At 48.6% G+C, this 20,351-nt stretch overlaps 2 protein-coding genes across 15 annotated transcripts in view; both read left to right on the forward strand.

The window, feature by feature from the left end:
- The window catches only part of Chd4 (chromodomain helicase DNA binding protein 4), a 33,245-nt gene extending 26,037 nt beyond the window's left edge, over positions 1–7,208 (forward strand). For 8 of the 13 annotated variants that reach the window (XM_006237396.5, XM_006237401.5, XM_063285425.1 and 5 more), the window contains 5 exons: positions 259–367; positions 473–605; positions 5,286–5,481; positions 6,313–6,476; positions 6,598–7,208. In XM_006237396.5, coding sequence (XP_006237458.1) covers positions 259–367; positions 473–605; positions 5,286–5,481; positions 6,313–6,476; positions 6,598–6,615 — 620 coding nt within the window. In that variant the 3' untranslated portion in view covers positions 6,616–7,208. Of the gene's footprint in view, positions 1–258; positions 368–472; positions 606–5,285; positions 5,485–6,312; positions 6,477–6,597 lie in introns of all 13 variants that reach the window. The other 5 variants (XM_006237397.5, XM_006237399.5, XM_063285429.1 and 2 more) reach the window with 1 other exon arrangement.
- Positions 7,209–8,234: 1,026 nt separating this feature from the next.
- On the forward strand, positions 8,235–20,038 carry Nop2 (NOP2 nucleolar protein). Of its 2 annotated transcripts, none has more exons than XM_063286195.1 (16): positions 8,235–8,414; positions 8,625–8,735; positions 9,540–9,585; positions 9,734–9,822; positions 10,423–10,601; positions 13,058–13,113; positions 13,196–13,347; positions 13,564–13,763; positions 13,898–13,987; positions 15,346–15,433; positions 15,507–15,647; positions 16,093–16,232; positions 16,362–16,451; positions 16,595–16,717; positions 16,824–17,047; positions 19,332–20,038. In XM_063286195.1, exons 2-16 carry the CDS (start codon positions 8,630–8,632, stop codon positions 19,924–19,926), a joined length of 2,319 nt encoding a protein of 772 aa, XP_063142265.1. In that variant the 5' UTR covers positions 8,235–8,414; positions 8,625–8,629; the 3' UTR covers positions 19,927–20,038. The 2 variants fall into 2 exon arrangements, with proteins under 2 accessions (XP_063142265.1, NP_001178714.1); NM_001191785.1 differs by having other exon boundaries at positions 8,307–8,414; positions 16,824–17,052; positions 19,337–20,038.
- The last annotated feature ends 313 nt before the right edge of the window (positions 20,039–20,351 follow it).

A 20,351-nucleotide genomic window follows, 5' to 3' on the forward strand; every position in this document is an offset into this window, starting at 1 on the left:
CCACACTGGGATGGGTGGGGCAGGTGATATAGGTGCACCTTTTCCCCCCTTTTTGGTCTTTGTTATTTGATATCTGATGTTTGGATTTGATATTTGAGATAGGGTTTCATGGTAGCCCTGGCTGGCCTGGGACTCAGTATGTAAAATATGCTGTGCACTGCCTTAACCTGCACACCTAGCTTTTTCTTTTTTAATTTAAATTCTCACAGATTTTGTCTTCCTTTCTACTCTCTAACCTTCCTCTAAATTCCTCCTCAGAGTTGCACTCCCTTTGGCAGAATGAGGAGCGGGCAGCCACGGTCACTAAGAAGACTTATGAGATTTGGCATCGCCGCCACGACTACTGGCTGCTGGCTGGCATTATAAAGTATCCTTGCCTGAGCTGAGTCTGGGTTGGGGTTTGCATGCAGGGATTTGAGGGTTTTAGTCTGAGGCTCTTGCTTCTTGTTTTTCCTGAGCTCTTTATCAATAGCCACGGCTATGCCCGGTGGCAGGACATCCAGAATGACCCACGGTATGCCATCCTCAATGAGCCTTTCAAGGGCGAAATGAATCGTGGCAATTTTCTAGAGATCAAGAATAAATTTCTAGCTCGAAGATTTAAGGTGAGCAGAATGGGACAAACGTGGCCTTCAGGAGGATCTGAAGGTCTCTGGAGACAGAAGGTTCTGTAAAAGAGGGTCCATTCATTCAGCCACACCTGCACCTCCCCCAGGATACCTAATTTCATCTAATATGTATGAATGCTTTGCTTTCATGCGTATCTGTCCCCCTGTCTGCCTCATTCCCACAGAGGTCAGAAGGTTGTGAACTACTTTATGCCTGCTGAGAACTGAACCTGGGACTTCAAGTGACAAGATATGGAGGTGGGGATATAGAAATGTGGAGATTGAGGCAGGCAGGCAGAGCTCTTTGTGAGTTTGATGTTAACCTAGTCTACATAACGAGCTTTACTCAGGCCAACCAAAGCCACACAGACTCTGCCTCAAACAGAGAAACAACAAAAGAAAGATGATGGTTGAGTTTATGAGCAAGAGTTGTGGCTGTACCTGATGAGTGACATAGACTGAGTTTGACGGGAAACTGTAGGTTGGGGTGTTTAGCAAAGTTAGGGAGAGGTTGAACTGGACCCTGAGAATGTAGGGCTGTGAGTGGGCTGGAGTCCTTTTTTCTGGGTCATGGTATTATGTAGATAAAGGGAAGGGTGGGTGCAAAGAGGAGATACCCAGTGTTCCACAGAGACAGCAGCTCTTTATTGAGTGTGCCCTGAATGTGGGTATCAATCCAGTAGGATGCCATGGAAATAAGATACAGGTTCCTAAGCTGAGTGTATTTAGGGGTTAAAAAAATGTACACTAGTAAGTTTGTACCTTTAGGTATTGATATACTAAGGAGTGAGTAGCACAAGGACATAAGAACAGATCGGCATGGTGTCTGTCAGCATTTAGTTTCAAGTGTCTGGTATTGTGTGTTAGGGGAACACACTGCTAAATGTCCTAGGGAAGTTCTTCAGGGCAGTAGAGAGGTAGCTCATGAAAGTCTTGGTAGACACAATAGAAATCATTGGGTGTGAACACAGGGAGCTATAGAGAAGACTGGTGTTTGATAGTGGTGGGAGGTTAGTTGGGAGGGGTTGAGCTAGAGGCCAGGAGGCACGTACCCGGAGAGCCAGGCGGTCTTGGTGTCACAAGCAGGCGCGTGGATTTTTTTTTTTTCTTTTTTTTCGGAGCTGGGGACCGAACCCAGGGCCTTCCGCTTGCTAGGCAAGCGCTCTACCACTGCTAAATCCCCAACCCCGGAGGTTTTTTGATAGGGCCAAGAGAAAGGAAAACATTGGCAAGATTACAATTATCATATTGTTGTGCACTATTAGAGCCTGACCAGTGACTCTCTGTAGAGGTTCGAAGGCTAAAGATAAGGGAACATCATAGGATTTCTGTGCTTGGTGTTTTACTGTGGGGTTAACAGAACATTTCTGTTGAAGAACCAGAGAGTGAGTAAGTTAAGTTTACTGAACCTTATGGGCTCTGTCGCAAATCCACAGCTCTGTCATTGACAGCAGTGGGAACGAACAGGGGATGCTGCATCAACAAGTTCCAATAAAACTTCTGTTTGTGGGTGGGAGTTTCATTCAGTTATTAAAAAGTAGCATGTATGAATCTTATTGTTACCTTTCCCATAGCCATTTATCTGTAACATAAAACTTCATTCTTAGCTTTCGGGCTTTATCAAAACTGGCCAGGAGCAAGATTTAGTCCCTAGACCAGAATTCCCCAGCTCTTGAGCTCTGAGTTTGATGTGTAGTTAGACAAAAGTAACTGAGGTCTTCAGCTTGAGTCCATGAAAGATGCTCATGTGAGAGCAGAGAAGACTAGAAAAAGGAAAGTTTAGTTTTAGGAAAGTTGCTTGGTATTTCTCACAAAATAATACCTCTTCAACTACGTTCTGTCCACCAGGGGGCTCTCAACCGAAGTGTGTGAGGTGCTGCCTGGTACTGTGGACACCTCTTGAGAAAGTGTTTTAAAAACCCCAGCAGTACTTAGATATGATGTCACATGCCTGCCACCCCACTTGGGAACTTGAAGCAGGGATGTAAGTACAAGGCCACTTAACACAACTTAAAGATCTGCGCAGCACACGTCTGGATCAGTATTTGGACAGTAGAAGCAGGAGGATCAGGAGTTTAATGTCTTCCTTAGCTAAATTGTTTGAGGCTAGCTGGGCTATATAGTAGAGTCTGTTTCTAACAACCCTTCCTAAAAGCCAAGGCTCTGTGGAACGCTCATAACCTGGGGCAGGGGAAAGTCGGTGAGAGAGACCGCATGTAGACAGACTAGAAGTAGATGTCTGTCTGGGCATAAATTAGTACATATTTGACTGACTGCAATCCTATGAAAACAGGCCCATTCTCAGTGGGCTACCTTTGGGAACGGTATGCTGGTAGCCTATGCCTATGACTCTAGTGCTTAAGGAACTGAAGAGACAGCTCAGAGGCTGAGAGAACTAACTGTTCTTCCAGAGGACCCCAGGTTCAATTCTCAGCACCCAAATGGCAGCTCATAACTAATTCTGGGATCTGATACTCTCACACAGACACATGTAGGCAATATACCAGTGCACTATATACACATACATAAATATATACACACATACATTATATATTACATAAATATATAAGTAAATAAATATTTTAAAACAAAACAATTTAAAAAACCTGTTTGGCAGTAATGACAAAATAAAATATAAGACTGAGTAGATTAGTTCAACCACACTAGCCTGGGCCTTGAATTTGATCTTCAGTATTGAGGAAAAGAACCTTCAAACAGTGGATACTTTGTAACTTATGAACTAAATAACATTCTCACATAGAGGCAGTGTGGTCTATATAGTGAGTTCCAGGATAGCCAGGGCTATGTAAAGAGATCCTGTCTTGAAGAACTAAAAACATTCTGCCTCGTGGAGTATATTTCACAAGTGTGCAACAGCCTTCAAGAGTGTAGGGTTGCCTAGAAAAAGGTGTAAGACAGGACATCTAATAAATGGAAGCAAAATATACTGGTTGGTAGCATTGAAATCTAGGGCTTTGTGCCTGCTAACCTGTGCTCTGTTACTGAGCTGAACTACAACTGAATACAAGCAGTAACAATGAAACTGTGCTTGCCTATCATCTGTGATGTTGGGGTCTGTTTGTTTTACAACAGGATGGATTACACAGTAGCCCAGGCTGGCTTCTAGTTTACAATTCTCTAGCCTCAGGGTGCTGAGAAAAACTATCTTTGCAAAGTCAAAGAAGGGGGCTGGAGATACAGCTCAGTTGGTATAGACTTCTCTAGAAGGCACAAAGCCAGCACCCCATAAAGCCGCATGTGGTGCATGCCTGTAATATCAGAACATGGGGTTAAAGGCAGGAAGAACAGGAGTTTAAAGTTGTTACTTGGCCAAATTGTAAGTTCAAAGCCAGGATTTTTTTTTTTTTTTAAAGATTGATTGATTTATTATATATAAGTACACTGTCACTGTCTTCAGACACACCAGAAGAGGGCATCGGATCTCTTTACAGATGGTTGTGAGCTACCATGTGGTTGCTGGGATTTGAACTCAGGGCCTCTGGAAGAGCAGTCAGTGCTCTTAACCGCTAAAGCCATCCCTCCAGCCCCAGGGTTGAGTTTTTGAGACTGCATTTTATTTTTTTAATGAAAACCAGATAACCTGATTGATTCCTATGTCCATAGGCTAGGTCATTATGCCATTGTTAAGAAAATACTGGGTATAATGGTGCATTCTTAGCACTCAGGAGGCAGAGGAAGGCAGATCTCTGTGAGTTAGTTCAAGGCTAGCCTGGTCTGCAAGTCCTTTCAGGACAGCCAGGGTTCTGTTACACAGAGAAACCTGGTCTCAAGAAAAACAAAAGGGGAAAAAAAAAAAAAAACCACCAAAGGATTTTACCTTTAATCCCAGTAGTTGGAAAAGTGGATTTTAGCCAGTTTAAGGCCAGCCTGGTCTACAAGTAAGTTTCAGGCTACACAGAGCTACAGGCTTAGATCCTGCCTTAAATAACAACTGTTTTTGGTAGTAGTGGTGCCTGTAGCCCCCAGGTATTGGAGAGTTAAAATTAAACCTCATTCCCATGGTTTTGAAGAGTAAAAGAAGTGCCTAGTATGTAATTCAGATATATGGTTACGAATCTCATGTGACTCCATTATGTAAAAGATATATACATAGAAAATTTTTGGAAGAAGAATTATCAAAATACTAACATATCTCTAGCAGGAAAGATTACTTTTGTCTGTGAGCCTGAGGCCTGTGTCAGAGATCAGAGGACAACCTGTGGTAGTTGGTGTTCTTTCCCCATGTAGTTCTGGGGCATCAAGTGCAGGTCCATAGGCTTTGCTACACACAGCCTTTACTCTGAGCTATCTTGCTAGTCCATGATTTTAATTCTATATAAATTGTATGTTTTATAAGTTGAGTCCTTAAGAATTCTCTATGAGAATCTAAAAAGCGTAGACCTCCAGGGGCTGGAGAGAAACTCAGAGGGTAACAGCACTGACTGCTCTTCCAGAGGTCCTGTGCACTCATATATAAAATACAGTGTTAAAAATGTGGACTTCCTGTGGGTAGGAGGAAGTGCTGGACTGTTGGAGTTTGTGAGTGAGGAGCAGTGCCGAGGAGCTGGAACTTCTTCCTTTACAGGTTCTTGCTAGCTGGAGGAAGAGCTGAGCGGAGAGGCCCATCGGTGACAAGGTGGCCATTAGTTCAACCTGTTGTCTTTCTCTCCTCTGCAGCTCTTAGAACAAGCCCTGGTGATCGAGGAGCAGCTGCGAAGGGCGGCTTACCTGAACATGTCAGAGGACCCCTCTCATCCGTCTATGGCCCTTAACACCCGTTTTGCTGAGGTGGAGTGTTTGGCAGAAAGTCACCAGCACCTGTCCAAGGAGTCGATGGCAGGAAATAAGCCAGCCAATGCAGTCTTACACAAAGGTCGCCAGTGGCTCCCCTGCCTCCTGCTCCCTCAGCCTTCCTCTCCACTCTCCCCTCCCCAACATCCATAAACGTCTATTTCCAAACTGTTCTCCGAGCCTGTTTGGAACCATGGAGTGTGGGCTAAGGATCTTCACCTTGCAGGCAGTCAAGGACAGCAGTTTTCTCTTTGAACTCTAAATCTGTTCAGGTTTTGAGCATAACGTTGTGAGGGGGTGGAGGGTGAGATGAGGAAAAGGTGGGTGTCACAAAGGTAGCGGGGGCATCTGGGATGTAAAAAGGCAGAGAGGAGATTGTAGGGACTGAGCTACTCAAGTTAGGGTTGGGTGGGGGAGGCCCTTGGTGCTCATCCCTGATGCTGAGAATAAAATCTAAGACACAAAGCTCTGCTGCCACTTGCTGTGATTCCAGCGCTTGGGAGGTGCTGGGAGGCGGAAGCAAGATTAGATTATGCTCATGTTTGGCTACATAGTAAGTTTGAAGCCAGCCTTAAAACAAAAGGAAAGAAAGGAAATGGAGATGATAGTGAGAAGGAATACTGAACTAAAGAATTTAGTGGCTCTAAAAATAAAAATCAGCCAGCTGTGGGTGGCCTATGCTTAGAGTCCCAGGGCCTCAGGAGACAGGGCAGGACTGTCACCTGAGCTCAGAAGTCCCAGGCCAACCTGGACACCATGTGCGACCAGAGCCATTTGCAGCTAGAACAGGAGGAATAGCTGTGTGGGCAGGTCAGGTCTAGATCCTGTATATGCTGGTGTGGTGGCCAGCCTTGTAGGCCACGACTATGCCCTTGACTGCCCCGGTTCACGACCTTTCTTTTTCCCTCTGCAGTCCTAAAACAGCTGGAAGAACTGTTGAGTGACATGAAGGCTGACGTGACACGGCTCCCAGCCACCATTGCCCGCATCCCCCCAGTTGCTGTGAGGTTACAGATGTCAGAGCGGAACATTCTCAGCCGCCTGGCAAACAGGGCGCCAGAACCTCCCCCACAGCAGGTAGGATGTTTTAGTTGCAGTTCTTCCCACAAACCCACTGGAACTTGTTCTTGGCTAATGTTACCTCCCTTGACAGTAGGGACACCTGGGCTCTGACGCTCTCTCCTTGTCCTTCCTGTAGGTAGCCCAGCAGCAGTGAAGACCCAGAGTGATGATCCACCTCTACCACTAAGCAGTGACCTTCCTCACTTTCTCTTGTCCCGGCTGCCCCTGTGGGCCAGAGAGACCCTTGCCTTCCTTCTGCCCGTCTTCTGAGTTATAAAGGATCAGCCCCGCCTGCGCGCGCACTGGGGGCAGGGAGGGAGGGAGAGGCAACGGTGCCCCTCCTGCTGGAGAGACACGCAGCAGTAGCTAGCCCAGCGCCGAGCAAGGAGCTGGCGGGCTGGCTGCCTTCTGGACCCTGGCTTCTCCCCACCGTGCGCCTGTTACAAACTGTTGTGGGTTCTGCCAGGCTTGAAGAAAATGATCTGAATTTCTTCCTCTTTTTGGTTTTATTTTGTTGGTTTACTTTGTGTTTTCTCCTTTTGGGGGGTATTCAGAGTGGGCCGGGCCCCTGGGTGAGACACAGCTACCTCTGTTGGCACCTTTTTAATACCAGGAACCCAGCGGCTCCAGCCACTGAGCAGCTAAAATAAAGTTGGAAAAAAAAAAAAAAGAAAAAGAACCAAAAGCATAAAAAACCACAGCAAATTTCTTGATGAGAACTGAAAATAAAAGTTTCCTTGTATTTTAGTGATCTGGTTCTATGTGGGTGAGTGTGGGTTCCAGATACCCCAGGAACTGGTTTAATCCCTGAAGACTGCAGCCTGTGTGCCTGTGCTTCTGCCGGGATGACAGTCTGTGGAGAAAAAGGCTTCTGGGCCATCCCTTCATAGGCTCTGATCTCCCTTGCAAATTGTCTCCAGAGCCCTCCTGCATGAAGTAGTCACTTGCCTGGCAGAGTTGTTAAGACATTGGGCAAGCAATCTATCATGGAAACATTTTCTACACACACAGACATACATATACATACATAAATATTTCATTTTATTTTTTGAGACCAGGGTCTAAATACAGCCTGTCCCTGCCTCCCAAGTGTGGGAATTAAGGATGTGTTACCATACCCTCATCTTTCTCAGTGATTCACCTTCCCTTAGTTTATTGTTACTGGTTTTTTGGGACAGGGTTTTTTGAGTAGTTCTGGGTCCAGGAATTCCAGGCTGCCTTCAAAACTCGTGATCCCACCTGCCTTTACTCCCAGAGGGCTAGGATTAGAGTGAACTACTACTCACTTATATAGTTTGTATATAGTATTACGTTTACTACTGTGCACATGGAGGTCAAAGAGCAGCTTGTAGGAGTTTGTTCCCGACACCCACCATATGTGTGGATTCTGTATTCAAAACTCAGTTCGTCAGGCTTGGCAAGCGCGTTTATCCGCCAAACCATCTCTCGAGCTTGTAAGGTTTTTAACTCTAATACTGCTTTGAAGGAAGGACGAGTACGTTTTGCTAAGTGAAAAGGGCTGGAGGGAGGATTACCTCTAAGGAAAGCAGCTCTAATCTTTGGGAACAGGAGGGCGGAGGCGTGGGATCCCGCGATCTTGAGGTCTAAGGCAATTAGGGTGCCAGGGGGCAAGCTCTAGGTGGAGGGAGCGTGCGGCCTTAGGAGTAACAAGCAGGAACCCGCGGGCAGGAGCCAACTCCCGAACTGAGGGCAGAGAAAGCACGAGCGCGTAGCGGGGCGTTTACCTCTGTGAACCGCGGAAGGTGCGTGTTCCTGGATCAGGTCCGTTCCGGTGCTGCGGCAGGAAGAGGCGGGGCGTCGTCCGGAAGCTTTGCGCGTAGTTCACTTTCGCGGTGTGCTGCCTCTGAACTCTTCCCCAAGTGCACGTGGAGCGGGCCTTGGCTGGAGGCACTGGGTCTGCCGGAACCAGTCCTAGGCAAGCCGAGCCTTCAGGTGCGTCCGCAGGATTGAGGAGCAGGGTTTCGACCTGAGCTTCTCGAGAGGGGCGTGGTGACGAGGTCCTGTGGGAGAGCCTGGAGGACATCGGCGTTCCGAGCACTGGTCCTGGGCCAGGCGGTGCTTCGTCCCAGATAATATCCCTAAGCCTGCGTTCCCTTTTCAGCATCCCCCAACGTCGCCTTCCCTCATTTTTCTTTGCTCTAGTTATCATGGGGCGCAAGTTGGATCCTACGAAGAAGGAGAAGCGTGGGCCCGGCCGAAAGGCTCGAAAGCAGAAGGGTGCAGAGACCGAACTGATCAGATTTTTGCCTGCAGGTGAGAGTCGTAGCTCCCTGATCCCGCCCAGCCTTTGCTCCATTTTGTGTTATAACTTCTCGTTTGCGTGTCCGCTTTTACCTGTTGCATAGATGTGAGTTGTTAGGAAATAAATCGCCCGTGTTAAAGAAGGTAGCATTGGGAGTTCGTGTTCTATTTGAATGGAAGGTGCAATATATAGACATTGGCAAGCCACAGGCTCATGAAAGAGATCCTTAACTCTGTGGACACATGGTCTCACTTCATCGAATTTTAGAGTCGTGGGAGAGAGGCTCTGTTAGGTCAGGTGTCTTACACATACTAAGTGAAGAAGGATTTGTTTCTGTAATTTCTCTTAAAAAATAACAAAGTTAAGTTCTACTTTATTTAGTTGATAAATGAATAAGCTGAGACTAAGAGGAGGGCAGAAAGGGGGGTTTGAGGTTACATTGTTATCAGATGACCCTGCTTGAATTTGGTTGCTGACCAATCTGATGACTGCTTCATCTCTTCTACATCTTTTGGTCTTTTTTAATTTTCTGGAAGTGATGGGGATAGGATGGGCTTTCCTCATACTCAGCGCAGGTTGTATATTGGCCTTTCCTTAACATCTCGATGTAACTCCTAGTTCAGTGTTACAGAGTGACTCCCAGAGTCTATAACCTTATGGCTTTCCCGGTGCTGTGGGTGTACTAGGGGGCTTACACATACCTAATGCTATCACTGCCACACTTTAGTTAATGTGGTAATCTCTTCCTGATCACATTCCTGCCCCAGTTTGTTTCCTATCACTTCCTAATCTGCTCCTTTTTAACAATAAAACAGCTGGTGATGAGAATTTCAAGAGGCTGTCCAGTCGTGCTCGGAAGAGGTGAGTGGATGCCCAGGTGTAATGAGGATTGGAGTTGCTTGACCCATGGGTGAAGAGGGCTGGTCGTGCATTGTCTTGTTTCCTTGTGGTGGGAGGTGGCAGAACCCACCCTTGTGTTCCCTTGTCTTCACTTTCTGTCTTCTTTCAGGGCGGCCAAGAGGAGGTCAGGGTCTGTTGAAGTCCCTAAGCCAAATAAGTCTCCTGGGATCAAAACATTGCCTGGAGAGTTACCCAAAGGTTAGTGAACATGGGAGTTGGCTGCTCTGTGAAGAATCGACTGGCTCTTGGAAAGGGCTAATTGTTTCTACAATGGAAGGAATAGCAAAGATCTCTTTTTTAGACCTCTTCTTGTTTGTTTGAGATGCTGAGGTAGTTTAGTGGTTAAGAGACAGGTTTCTCTGTGTAGCCCTGGGTATCCTTGAAGTTACTTTGTAGACCAGGCTGACCTTAACTCACAGAGATCCAACTGTCTCTGCCTCATTTATTTTATGTGCATGAATGAGTGTCTTGCCTGCGTGTATGAATGTGTGCCATGTGGCTGCCTGGTTCCAGTGGAAGTCAAAAGAAGGCACCAGGTCCCCTGGAAGTAGAATCCGTACCATGCGAGTGCCAGGATGACGGCTCCTAGCCTGGGTCTTCTCTCCAGCCCTGTCTTTACTGTTACTCGTTTGTGTCTGCATGTGTCTGCGTGCTCATGAGTGGAATGCTGAATGCACTCGGGGATGGAGATGGGTCCCTATGAGCTGTCAGATGTGGTCTAGAAAGTTGAGGCTCGGGGGGTGTGAGGCAGGTGTGTTTGCTGTCCACTCAGGGTCTGGCACACCCTACCGTTTTTAGGAGCAGTCCAGGTTCGAGGTAAGAAGCGTCCAGCACCAATTCAAAACAGTGATGGGGATGAGGAGGAAGACTCTGAGGAAGAAGATGTGGTGACCCAGGGGGAACTTTGGGGCTCTGAAGACAGTAGTGAAGATATGGTGGACGACTATGGAGCGGACTCGGAGGATGAGGAGGAAAAGGTGAGTCACTTCTGGGTATTCTCAAGTAGATCTTTCTGTTTATTTGAGCTATTGTCCTACTGTGTAACCCTGGCTGTCCTTGAACTCAGAGCTCCTCTTGCCTCTGCCTCCTGAGTGCTGGGACTAAGGGTATATGCCACCACACCCAGCTTGTTTGTTCTTTTGAGACAACGTATCACTGTGTAGCCCTGGTTGGCCCAAACTCTCAACTGTGTAGCCCACAGGCCTCTTAATTTACAACTGTCATACTTTAGCCTCCTGAGTGTTGGGATTACAGGTGTTTGTTACCATGCCTGACTGAATCTTAGCCTTTTAGTCCCCAGACTGGCCTAGAATGTGTACTCCTCCTGCCTAGGCCTCTCAAGTGATGGCACCAGGGTGTGTGCTACCATGTCTAACTTGCTTTTTAGCTTTCCAAACTGTAGGCTCCTTGAGAGACAAGGACAGTCTGAGTGGAGTAAAGGGTTCTGATGATCCATCTCAGCCCTCCCAACTTTGAAAAGCACTGTCGGCTTTTTCAGATGTATGTGTGTGCTATTGTCTGCCTACATGTATGTCAGTGCTGCAGCGCCTACAGAGACAGGAAGAGGGGTGGAGCCCTCGGGAACAGAATTCCAGGCCATCTTTTTTTTTTTTTTTTCTTCAGTTTATTTTATGTGTATGGGTGTGCTGCCTAATTTGGAGGGTGGAGAGATGGATCAGTGGCTCAGCACTGCAGAGGACCTAGGTTCAATTCCTAGCACCCACAATGGGTTGATCACATCTGCCTTAAGTCCGAGGAGTCCCAGGCCCTGTGATGGCCTCTGGGCATCTGCACTCACGTGCACCTACCCACACAGAGATGCTCACAGACACACACAGGTACATAAACGTACAGTAAAGTAAAATCTGAGCCAGCCATGGTTACACACGCCTTTAATCCCAGTGCTCTGGAGGCAGAGGCAGGCAGATCTCTTGGTTCAAGGCCACCTTGGTCTCCAGAGCTAGTTCCAGTACAGCCAGGGCTATACAGAGAAACCCCTGTCCCCCAAACAAAACAAGGTCTTTAAAAAAAAGAAGAAATGCTTTGGGGATGAAATGTGATTAATATTATGTACAGGAACAATGTGTGGAGTGATTCAAGGAGATGGGGCAGAGCAGTACCTAAGAGCACAGTTCCGTATTCAGGAGGTGGCATGGGTCTTCTATGCAGGAGGCTTTTCCTTTGTTGTGTATCTCAGCTTCCTGAATGCCAGGGCTATATGCGTGCTTGTGGGCCCTCGTTTGCCTTCATTCCATCCTCTCTGCCACCCCAATCAAAAGAAATAAGGAGGCAGGTACAGGAATCCTTATACTTCAGAGACTGAAGCAGGAGGATTGCTGAGTTTGAGGCCAACCTGGGCAATTGTCTGAAAATCAACTAAATGAGCGAACAGCTGGGGCTGGCAAGCTCAGAGGTTGAGAGCCTGTATGTGGCGTTGACAGATGATCAGGTTTGAGTCTCCAGTACCTACCCGGGTGTCAAAGCCATCTCTGACTCCAGCGCTCTGTTCCAATGTCCTCTGGCCTCCATGGGTACTAGGTGCCCATGTAATATACATGTGCGTGCTACCAGGCAAGATGCTTACAATTTAAAGACTAAAAGGTCTGGAGTGTGGCTCAGGGGTTAGGGCCCCGGTTGCTCTCACTGAGGACCTAGATTTGATTCCCAGCATCCACATAACTTTTCATAACTGTCTGTCATTCCAGAGCCACCAAAGTACTCACCTCTCTTGGTCATCAGGGTCCTTCCTGCACAGACATGTGGGTAAAATGCCCATCATACACATTTTTTTAAAGCATTTTTTAAAAAGATTTATTTATTTTATGTATATGAATACACTGAAGCTGTCTTCAGACACACCAGAAGAGGGCATCAGATCCCATTACAGATGGTTGTGAGCCACTACATGATTGCTGGGAATTGAACTCAGGACCCCTGGAAGAGCAGTCAGTGCTTTTAACCATTGAGCCATCTCTCCAGCCCCCACATATTTTTTTTTTTTTTAATAAATAAAGCACTTTAAAGTTAAAAAACTTCGGGCTGGAGAGATGGCTCAGTGGTTAAGAGCACTGACTGCTCTTCCAGGGGTCCTGAGTTCAAATCCCAGCAACCACATGGTGGCTCACAACCATCCATAATGGGATCCGATGTCCCCTTCAGGTGTGTCTGAAGACAGCAACAGTGTACTTAGATTCATGGAATAAATAAAATAAATCTAAAAAAAAAAAATTAAAAAAAAAAAGAAAAAACTTCTAAAACTAAAAACTAGAGAGGAAATGCAAATAACATAGTTTCAACAAATCCTATGTTGTCTTTAGTCTCTGTATTTGCTTCTGAGAGAGCATTAGATTTTTATGTTTAGGGAAAAGTAACCCACTAGAGACAGACTATGACCCAGGGTGACAAAGAGCTGCCTTCTCTTCTCTCTCCCCAGTTGTTGCCTATTGAAAGAGCTGCTCTGAAGCAGAAGGCCCGGGACCCCGCAGATGGGTGAGTTTGGCCACAGTTGGGAGGAGGAAGAGGAGAAGGTGTCTGTCTGGGCCTGAGCCCCTGTTCCTGGCCTTGCCTCTAGGACCCAGTGGAGTGAGGAGGACACTGATGAAGATGAAGGTGTTACCCCTGAGTCCCACCCCAGAAAGGATGACAAAGCAGAGGGGGATTTGCAGATCAATGTGGAAGAGGAGGAAGCCTTCGTGCTGCCTCCTGCTGGACAGACGGACCAGGATATCCTTTGAGTGCAGAGGGAGCCTGGGAGGAGAGGGCCTTAGTGGGGCTCTCTCAGGTTAGGCCTGTGACTTGAGGCAACATTTCCTTTTTTTTTTTTTCTTTTCTTTTTTTCGGAGCTGGGGACCGAACCCAGGGCCTTGTGCTTGCTAGGCAAGTGCTCTACCACTGAGCTAAACCCCCAGCCCCGAGGCAACATTTCCTTAACGGGCCCACATGCCCAGACTCCAGACCTGCAGCGAGTTCACAAGCGCATCCAGGATATAGTAGGAGTGCTTCGGGATTTTGGGGCTCAGCGAGAGGAAGGCCGGTCTCGAACTGAGTATCTGAGTCAGCTTCAGAAGGATCTGGCCACCTACTATTCTTATGGAGACTTCCTGTTGAGCAAGCTCATGGAGCTGTTCCCGCTGTCTGAGGTACTGGCACACCACTCTGCTGCTGCTGCTGCCTTTCTTCCCTTCGTGCGGCTGTGATAGCTTTTGGTCCCTCACACCCTGCTCTGAGCTCCGGGGCTGACTCTGTCCTGATTGATGCGCTGTCTCCATTGCAGTTGATAGAGTTCTTAGAAGCTAATGAGGTGCCCCGGCCAATCACCCTTCGGACCAACACCTTGAAAACCCGTCGCCGAGACCTTGCTCAGGTGAGGAGGGGTCAGTGTCCTTTAATTCAGATCTGGGTTCCCTTGCTCACCTGTGGAGCACCCTGTCCAGTCCCAGTTGGGTGAGTTCTTGTTCCAAGCATGGTCCCGGCAGGTTAGCCGTGAGAGGCCTGTCGTCTGTCTAGAGTAGGACCTTATCTTGGCTGCTTGTGCTGTCTCAGTTTGGGACATCAGCATCAGGATGAACTGCGACCTTCTAAGGGATTAGAGGAAGAGCACCAGGAAGCTGAGAAAAGCCCTGGAAAAACACGTACATACACAATTGTGCTCTTACCCAAGGATTCAGGGACCCTAGGTTAGTTAAAGACTGTTCTAAAATCAGTAATGTTAACCTTGCATACCGCTCGTTTTGATCTCAGCTTGTTTTGTGTGTTTTATTTATGAATGTGCACCATGTGAATGCTTGGGCGCTATGAACTGTTGTCCAGAACTGTAACAGGAACGGGCGCTGAGCCATCTCTAGCCCTGCATAGTGCAGTTCCCTCCGTGTTTTGTTGTTGCTTTTTGAGACAAGGTCTCACTGTGTAAGCCCTTGCTGGCCTTGAACTTACAGAGATCACCAGCCTCTGCCTTCCCCGGCCTTAGATGAAACCATTTTTTCTTCCGGTTTTGAGGCAGGTCATGAAGCCAGGCTGCCCTAAAGCTTCTCTGGTAGTACAGGTTGTCAGTGAACTTCCGGTCTTCCGGTGTTGCCTCTAGAATGCTGGGGTTACAAGCAAGTGCTGTCCTGCCTGGTTTCATGCACTGCTGGGATTGACCCTAGGGCTTCATGCGTGCTGGACAAGCACTCTACCTGCGGAGACCATCCCCGGTGTCCTGCGGTTCTTAGTGTATTGTGACAGGAAGTGGAAGAGCAGGAGGTAGGATCTGATTATTGAAATGTACTCAAATGAGTCAGAGACCCGGAGTTTAAAAATGGGGAGTTGGGTAAGGGGCGGAGGTGTGGCTCGGTGGTAGAGCAATTGGCTTTAGCATGCACAAGCCCTAAACGTGATCCCCAGTTGGGGTGTGGCTAGATCTGCTAGCTTACATCTTTAGTCCCGGTACCTGGGGGGTTGAGGCACGGTAGCTCAGGCAATGTAGCAATAGCCGGTGTCAGAACAAGGGTCTTGAATGACAGGGCTAGGGTAGCTCAGTGGCTGGCCCTTGCTCAGCCTTTACAAGGCCTTGGATTCCACTGTAGGCAGAAGGCACGTGGATGGTAAAGGAGAGAGGATCTGTCGAGTGAATCTGCAGGCCGTTGTGAGTGGGTGTGCTCAGAGCTGAAATGGACCAGGTTTTCCTGCCTGCCTGTTTTGGGTAGAATATTATGGTTTTGACATCTTCCCCCTTATTTTCAGGCTCTGATCAATCGTGGGGTTAATCTGGATCCATTGGGAAAGTGGTCGAAGTCTGGACTTGTGGTATATGATTCTTCAGTGCCTATTGGTAAGTGTCCCCAGCTGGTAGCCCTTCTGTTCCGTCCCTTAGCCAGTGTGTCACACCATGGCCTCCTTCACAGGTGCTACTCCCGAGTACCTAGCTGGACACTATATGCTGCAGGGAGCTTCGAGCATGCTGCCTGTCATGGCCCTGGCACCTCAGGAGCATGAGCGGATCTTGGACATGTGTTGTGCTCCCGGAGGAAAGACCAGCTACATAGGTATGAAAGGGCAGGCTGGGTGCAGGCCATCCGCCTGGACTTCAGAAGAATTCTTTTTATCTATTTCATGTATGTGGGTACATGGTCACTTTCTTCAGACACACCAGAAGAGGGCATCGGATCCATTACAGATGGTTGTGAGCCACCATGTGGTTGCTGGGATTTGAACTCAGGACCTCTGGAAGAGCAGCAGTCAATGCTCTTAACCACTGAGCCGTCTCTCCAGTCCTAGAAAGGATTTAGGTGGCAATGCCCTGTGCCTGACCTTGGCTGACTCCTGATCTTGTTATCCCTAAGCTTGGTAGAGCCAGAAAGATGGTCAGCAAAAGTCTTGTGGAGGGACTTGGTACTGACTGGCCGGGCAGAGAGGAGCTGGCCTTGAAGGGATAGGCTTGGCCTGTGGGGTCTGGATGCTGCTGAGCCCTGCACTCCTCTCCCTCCATAGCTCAGCTGATGAAGAACACGGGTGTGATCCTTGCCAATGACGCCAATGCAGAGCGGCTCAAGAGTGTCGTGGGCAACCTGCACCGCTTGGGAGTCACCAACACCATCGTCAGCCACTATGATGGGCGCCAGTTCCCCAAGGTGGGCTCTTGTCCTTCTGAGGCTTCTTCGGGTTACCGTGCCCTTGGTGGCATTGCTGGGTTGTGCAGTCCCTGGGAAGCAGGAGTGTTGCTTGCAGCAAGCATAGGGCCAGCTCTGCCTTCTCCACAGGTGGTGGGCGGCTTTGATCGGGTGCTTCTGGACGCTCCTTGCAGTGGCACAGGAGTCATCTCCAAAGACCCTGCTGTGAAGACGAACAAGGTGAGGCCTGCGGGGACCAGTGGAGAGAGAGGCTTTGGCTTATCTTGTGGGGCTGGAACGTTGTGGTAGAGAACACCCTGTAGGCAGCCGCTCCCTTCCCCAGGTGGTCTCTCAAAGTCTCCTCACTCTGGTCTCTTGAGCAGGATGAGAAGGACATCCAGCGCTGTGCCCACCTTCAGAAGGAATTGCTGCTCAGTGCTATAGACTCAGTCAACGCTGCCTCCAAGACCGGAGGCTACCTGGTCTACTGCACTTGCTCCATTACGGTGAGACCTCTGCAGGGGCAGCCCATGTGGCTGGGGGAGGGCGTTTGACTCTAAGCGCTCAGCTCCAACTCCACTGGTTCCCTCCGGTTGACTCTCCCACGTACAGGTGGAAGAGAACGAGTGGGTGGTGGACTATGCCTTGAAGAAGAGGAATGTGCGGCTGGTGCCCACCGGCCTGGACTTCGGGCAGGAAGGTTTCACCCGCTTCCGAGAAAGGCGCTTTCACCCCACTCTGCGGGCCACCCGACGCTTCTACCCTCACACTCACAATATGGATGGTTTCTTTATAGCCAAGTTCAAGAAATTTTCCAATTCTATCCCCCAGCCCCACTCAGGTAATCTGCTCTGCTCTTCCCCACCACCACCACCTTCGCTTGCTCTTTTTAATGTATGTGCATGTAGTATATGCAGCCTGATGTGTGTGTGGTGTGTGCAGTGTGATGCATGGGTGTGTAGTGTGTGCAGTGTGGTGTGTGTGTAGTCGAGGTGTGTTCACATGCATGTGGGGAAGCTAGAGCTCAACTTCAGGCATTGGCCTCTCTTCTCCACCTGACTTGCTTATGTTGTATCAACTGTGCGTGCGTGCGTGCGCGTGCATGTGCGCGCATGTGCGCGCATGTGCATGGACATGCCAGAGAACACCTACGGAGCTCAGACTAACTTGGGAGCTCTCTTCTGTGATCCTGATCAAGTTCTCTTCTGTGGTCCTGATCAAGTTCTGGCTTGACGGCGGGCATCTTTACCTGCTGTGCCCATCTCACCAGCCCTGCCCATTTAAAATGTTTGTTCATGCATTAATGTTTTAGATCAAGTCCACTCGTTTTTCTGCTTGACTCCTCCCTTCTCCTTCCCCACCACCACCACTTTTCCCTCGCAGTGAGTCTGTTGAGGGTTGACTGGATGGGTGTAAGACCATCTACTGAGCCATAAGTGACCTCTCAGGGCCTCCCCTCCCTTAGGAAGCCTGACTCCACCCCCCAGCTGCAGACAGTTGCCAGGCACTCCTAAGACTGACTTCATGCCCGTCTACACACACACACACACACACACACCACTTTTTTTTTTGAACTGTCTGGACCACCAACACCTGGTTTCAGCCTGCAGTTCTGTGTCCTGGTTTTTTGTTGTTTTCACTTGGGTGCCAGGGATCCAAACTCAGGTTGCTGTACTGCTGTCCCAAGCACTTTACCTATGTAGTCGTCTCCCCACCTGCTTTCCATCCATTGCGGGAAGCACAGGCTACAGCAGGGAGAGAGGGAGCTTGGTGTTTACCTCAGCCACTGTGCTTGGGCGAAAGGCAGTGTCTTCTCAGCCTCAGTTACTCCTGAGCCCCGAACCTTGATTGTTTGAACAGGTTGAGATGGATTCCTCTCTCTCTCTCTCTCTCTCTCTCTCTCTTTCTCTCTCTCTCTCACTCACACACACACACACACACACACACACACACCTACCAAGTAGCTGATTGGTTAGCCCAAGTGCGTTCCACTGCAGGTTGTGGTTTCCTTTGAGTCTTGGCTCTGCTAGCCCAGCATCTCAGCCCTGGATTGGCAAACGCTGCAAAGCTCTGGCAGGTCTCTGAGCCTGCCCTAATGCAGTTTATCTCTTCAGGCATCTTGATCTCAGGGGAGGACGGGGTGTTCTGATACTGGACTGAGAGGTCTGCATGGCTTGGGTTAGTCGGAAGATGGAGAAAAGAGGGCCTGAGTACAGTGCGTGGTTTCTGGGTTGGTTTTTGTTTTTGTTTTCAGTAGCTGCAGACTAGTACATTGCCAGGTAAGTGCTCTGCACAGTGCAAAAAACCTTAAGAAACAACAAATTTAAGAGGCAAAAGCAGGGGGTTGGGGATTTAGCTCAGTGGTAGAGCGCTTGCCTAGGAAGCGCAAGGCCCTGGGTTCGGTCCCCAGCTCCGAAAAAAAGAACCAAAAAAAAACAAAACAAAAAAAAACAAACAAACAAACAAAAAAAAGAGGCAAAAGCAGGTTTCTCTTTGAGTTTGAGGCCAGGCTGGTCTCTATGAAGTTAAGTCCAAGACCACCTAGGCTACATAGCAAGGCCCTGTCTCAGAAAAACCCGAGAAATAGCAAGTTTTGATATAAGCAGAGTCCATATTTGACATCATTGATGCTTAGCTGGGTTTTCCACATTGCATGACAATGCGTGACAGGTGAGCCAGTGCTTTAGGCTTGGTTTAGAGACTGGGACTTATTCCTCCTCAGAGTGTCTTGTTATATTCTGTCCTCCAGAGGGTGTAGCTTCCTCTGAAAACCCAAGAATAGACAGTAGCCCCTTAACACAGGGTGCATAGAGTTTCTGCAAAACCCATGCACTAATGAGAGTCTAATTAGTCAGCTCTTAGGCAGTATCCTAATGTCTGGGGCTTTTGTTGTTGTTTCTAAGGGTTTTGGTGTTTGAAGACAGGGTTTCTCTGTGTAGTCCTGACTGTCCTGGGACTAGCTCTGTAGATCAGGCTGGCCTGGAACTCAGATACCGCCTGCCTCTGCCTCCCAAGCCCTGAAGATTAAAGGCTGCGCCACCACCACTGCCTCCTTGTTTCCTTTCTTCCTTTTTTTTTCCCCCTCTATGATGTGAACCTCTCCATCTGTTTAATTTTTACCTCAGGAAACTCGGCAGCAGGTACTCCTACAGAACCTGACCTGAAGGGTCAGGTCACCCCAAAGTCTGAGAACAGTAGTCAGCCCACCAAGAAAGCCCACGGGGCTGCAAAGGCAAAGCAGCAGTTAGTAGGGCAGCAACATTCCAAGAAGCCCTTCCAGAAGATGAATGGCATCTCCAAAGGGCCAGGCTTGCCCACTGAACCTTCTGTCCCAAATGTCCAAGTGTCTGCTAGGCCCCAGGAAAGCAGTCTGTCTGATGTGAAACGGAAGAGGGCTGGAAAGCTGAAGCAGCGGGGACCGAAGCAGAGTGCCCCTCCCCCCAAGGTCGGGGACCTGGGGACACCTGCTATGCAGACTCCCTCTGAAATCAGTGCCACCCCAAGGCCTAAGTCCCCTGGGAAAGCCAAAAAGAGAGAGGAAGTAAAGCAGGAGTTACCAGAGCAGCCTGCCAAGGGAACTGCTTCCCTGAAAGAAGACGCTGCCCCCAAGAGACTCTCTTCCCCCACCACGGCTCACCACAGTTCCACCAGGCCCCCACCGGCAAAGAGGAGGAAATCTATGACCAAGGGCAGCAGCCAGCCACTGTTGTCTTAAATGGACTTGGAAACTCACTGACACCGTCTCTGGATTGAACTGTTAGATCCTGTTGCAAGAAGGCCTCCCCTGTGCATACATATGAAACTTAATATACATATTACCACCCCTAGTCACTGTTGTGTGTTGTGTTTTGTTCTTTGAGATAGGGTTTCTCTGTGTAACCCTGCCTTTCCTGGAACTCCTCTGTAGGCCAGACTGGTCTCGAACTCAGAAATCCATCTGTCTCTGCCTCCCAAGTGCTGGGATTAAAGGCGTGCGCCACCACTCGGTGGTTACTGTTGTGGTTTTTGAGGGGACTGAATACTGGCAGTTTGTAGGAAAGTGGGCCTGGGGTTCTTCAAAGAGAAACAGTTGTACCCTACTCAAATGGCAGATGAATTTCTCCTTCCACTTCTTAGTTTCCAAGGAAAAAGCCATAGAAT

The sequence above is a fragment of the Rattus norvegicus genome, chromosome 4, assembly GCF_036323735.1.
Source record: "Rattus norvegicus strain BN/NHsdMcwi chromosome 4, GRCr8, whole genome shotgun sequence".
Lineage (NCBI taxonomy): Eukaryota > Metazoa > Chordata > Mammalia > Rodentia > Muridae > Rattus > Rattus norvegicus.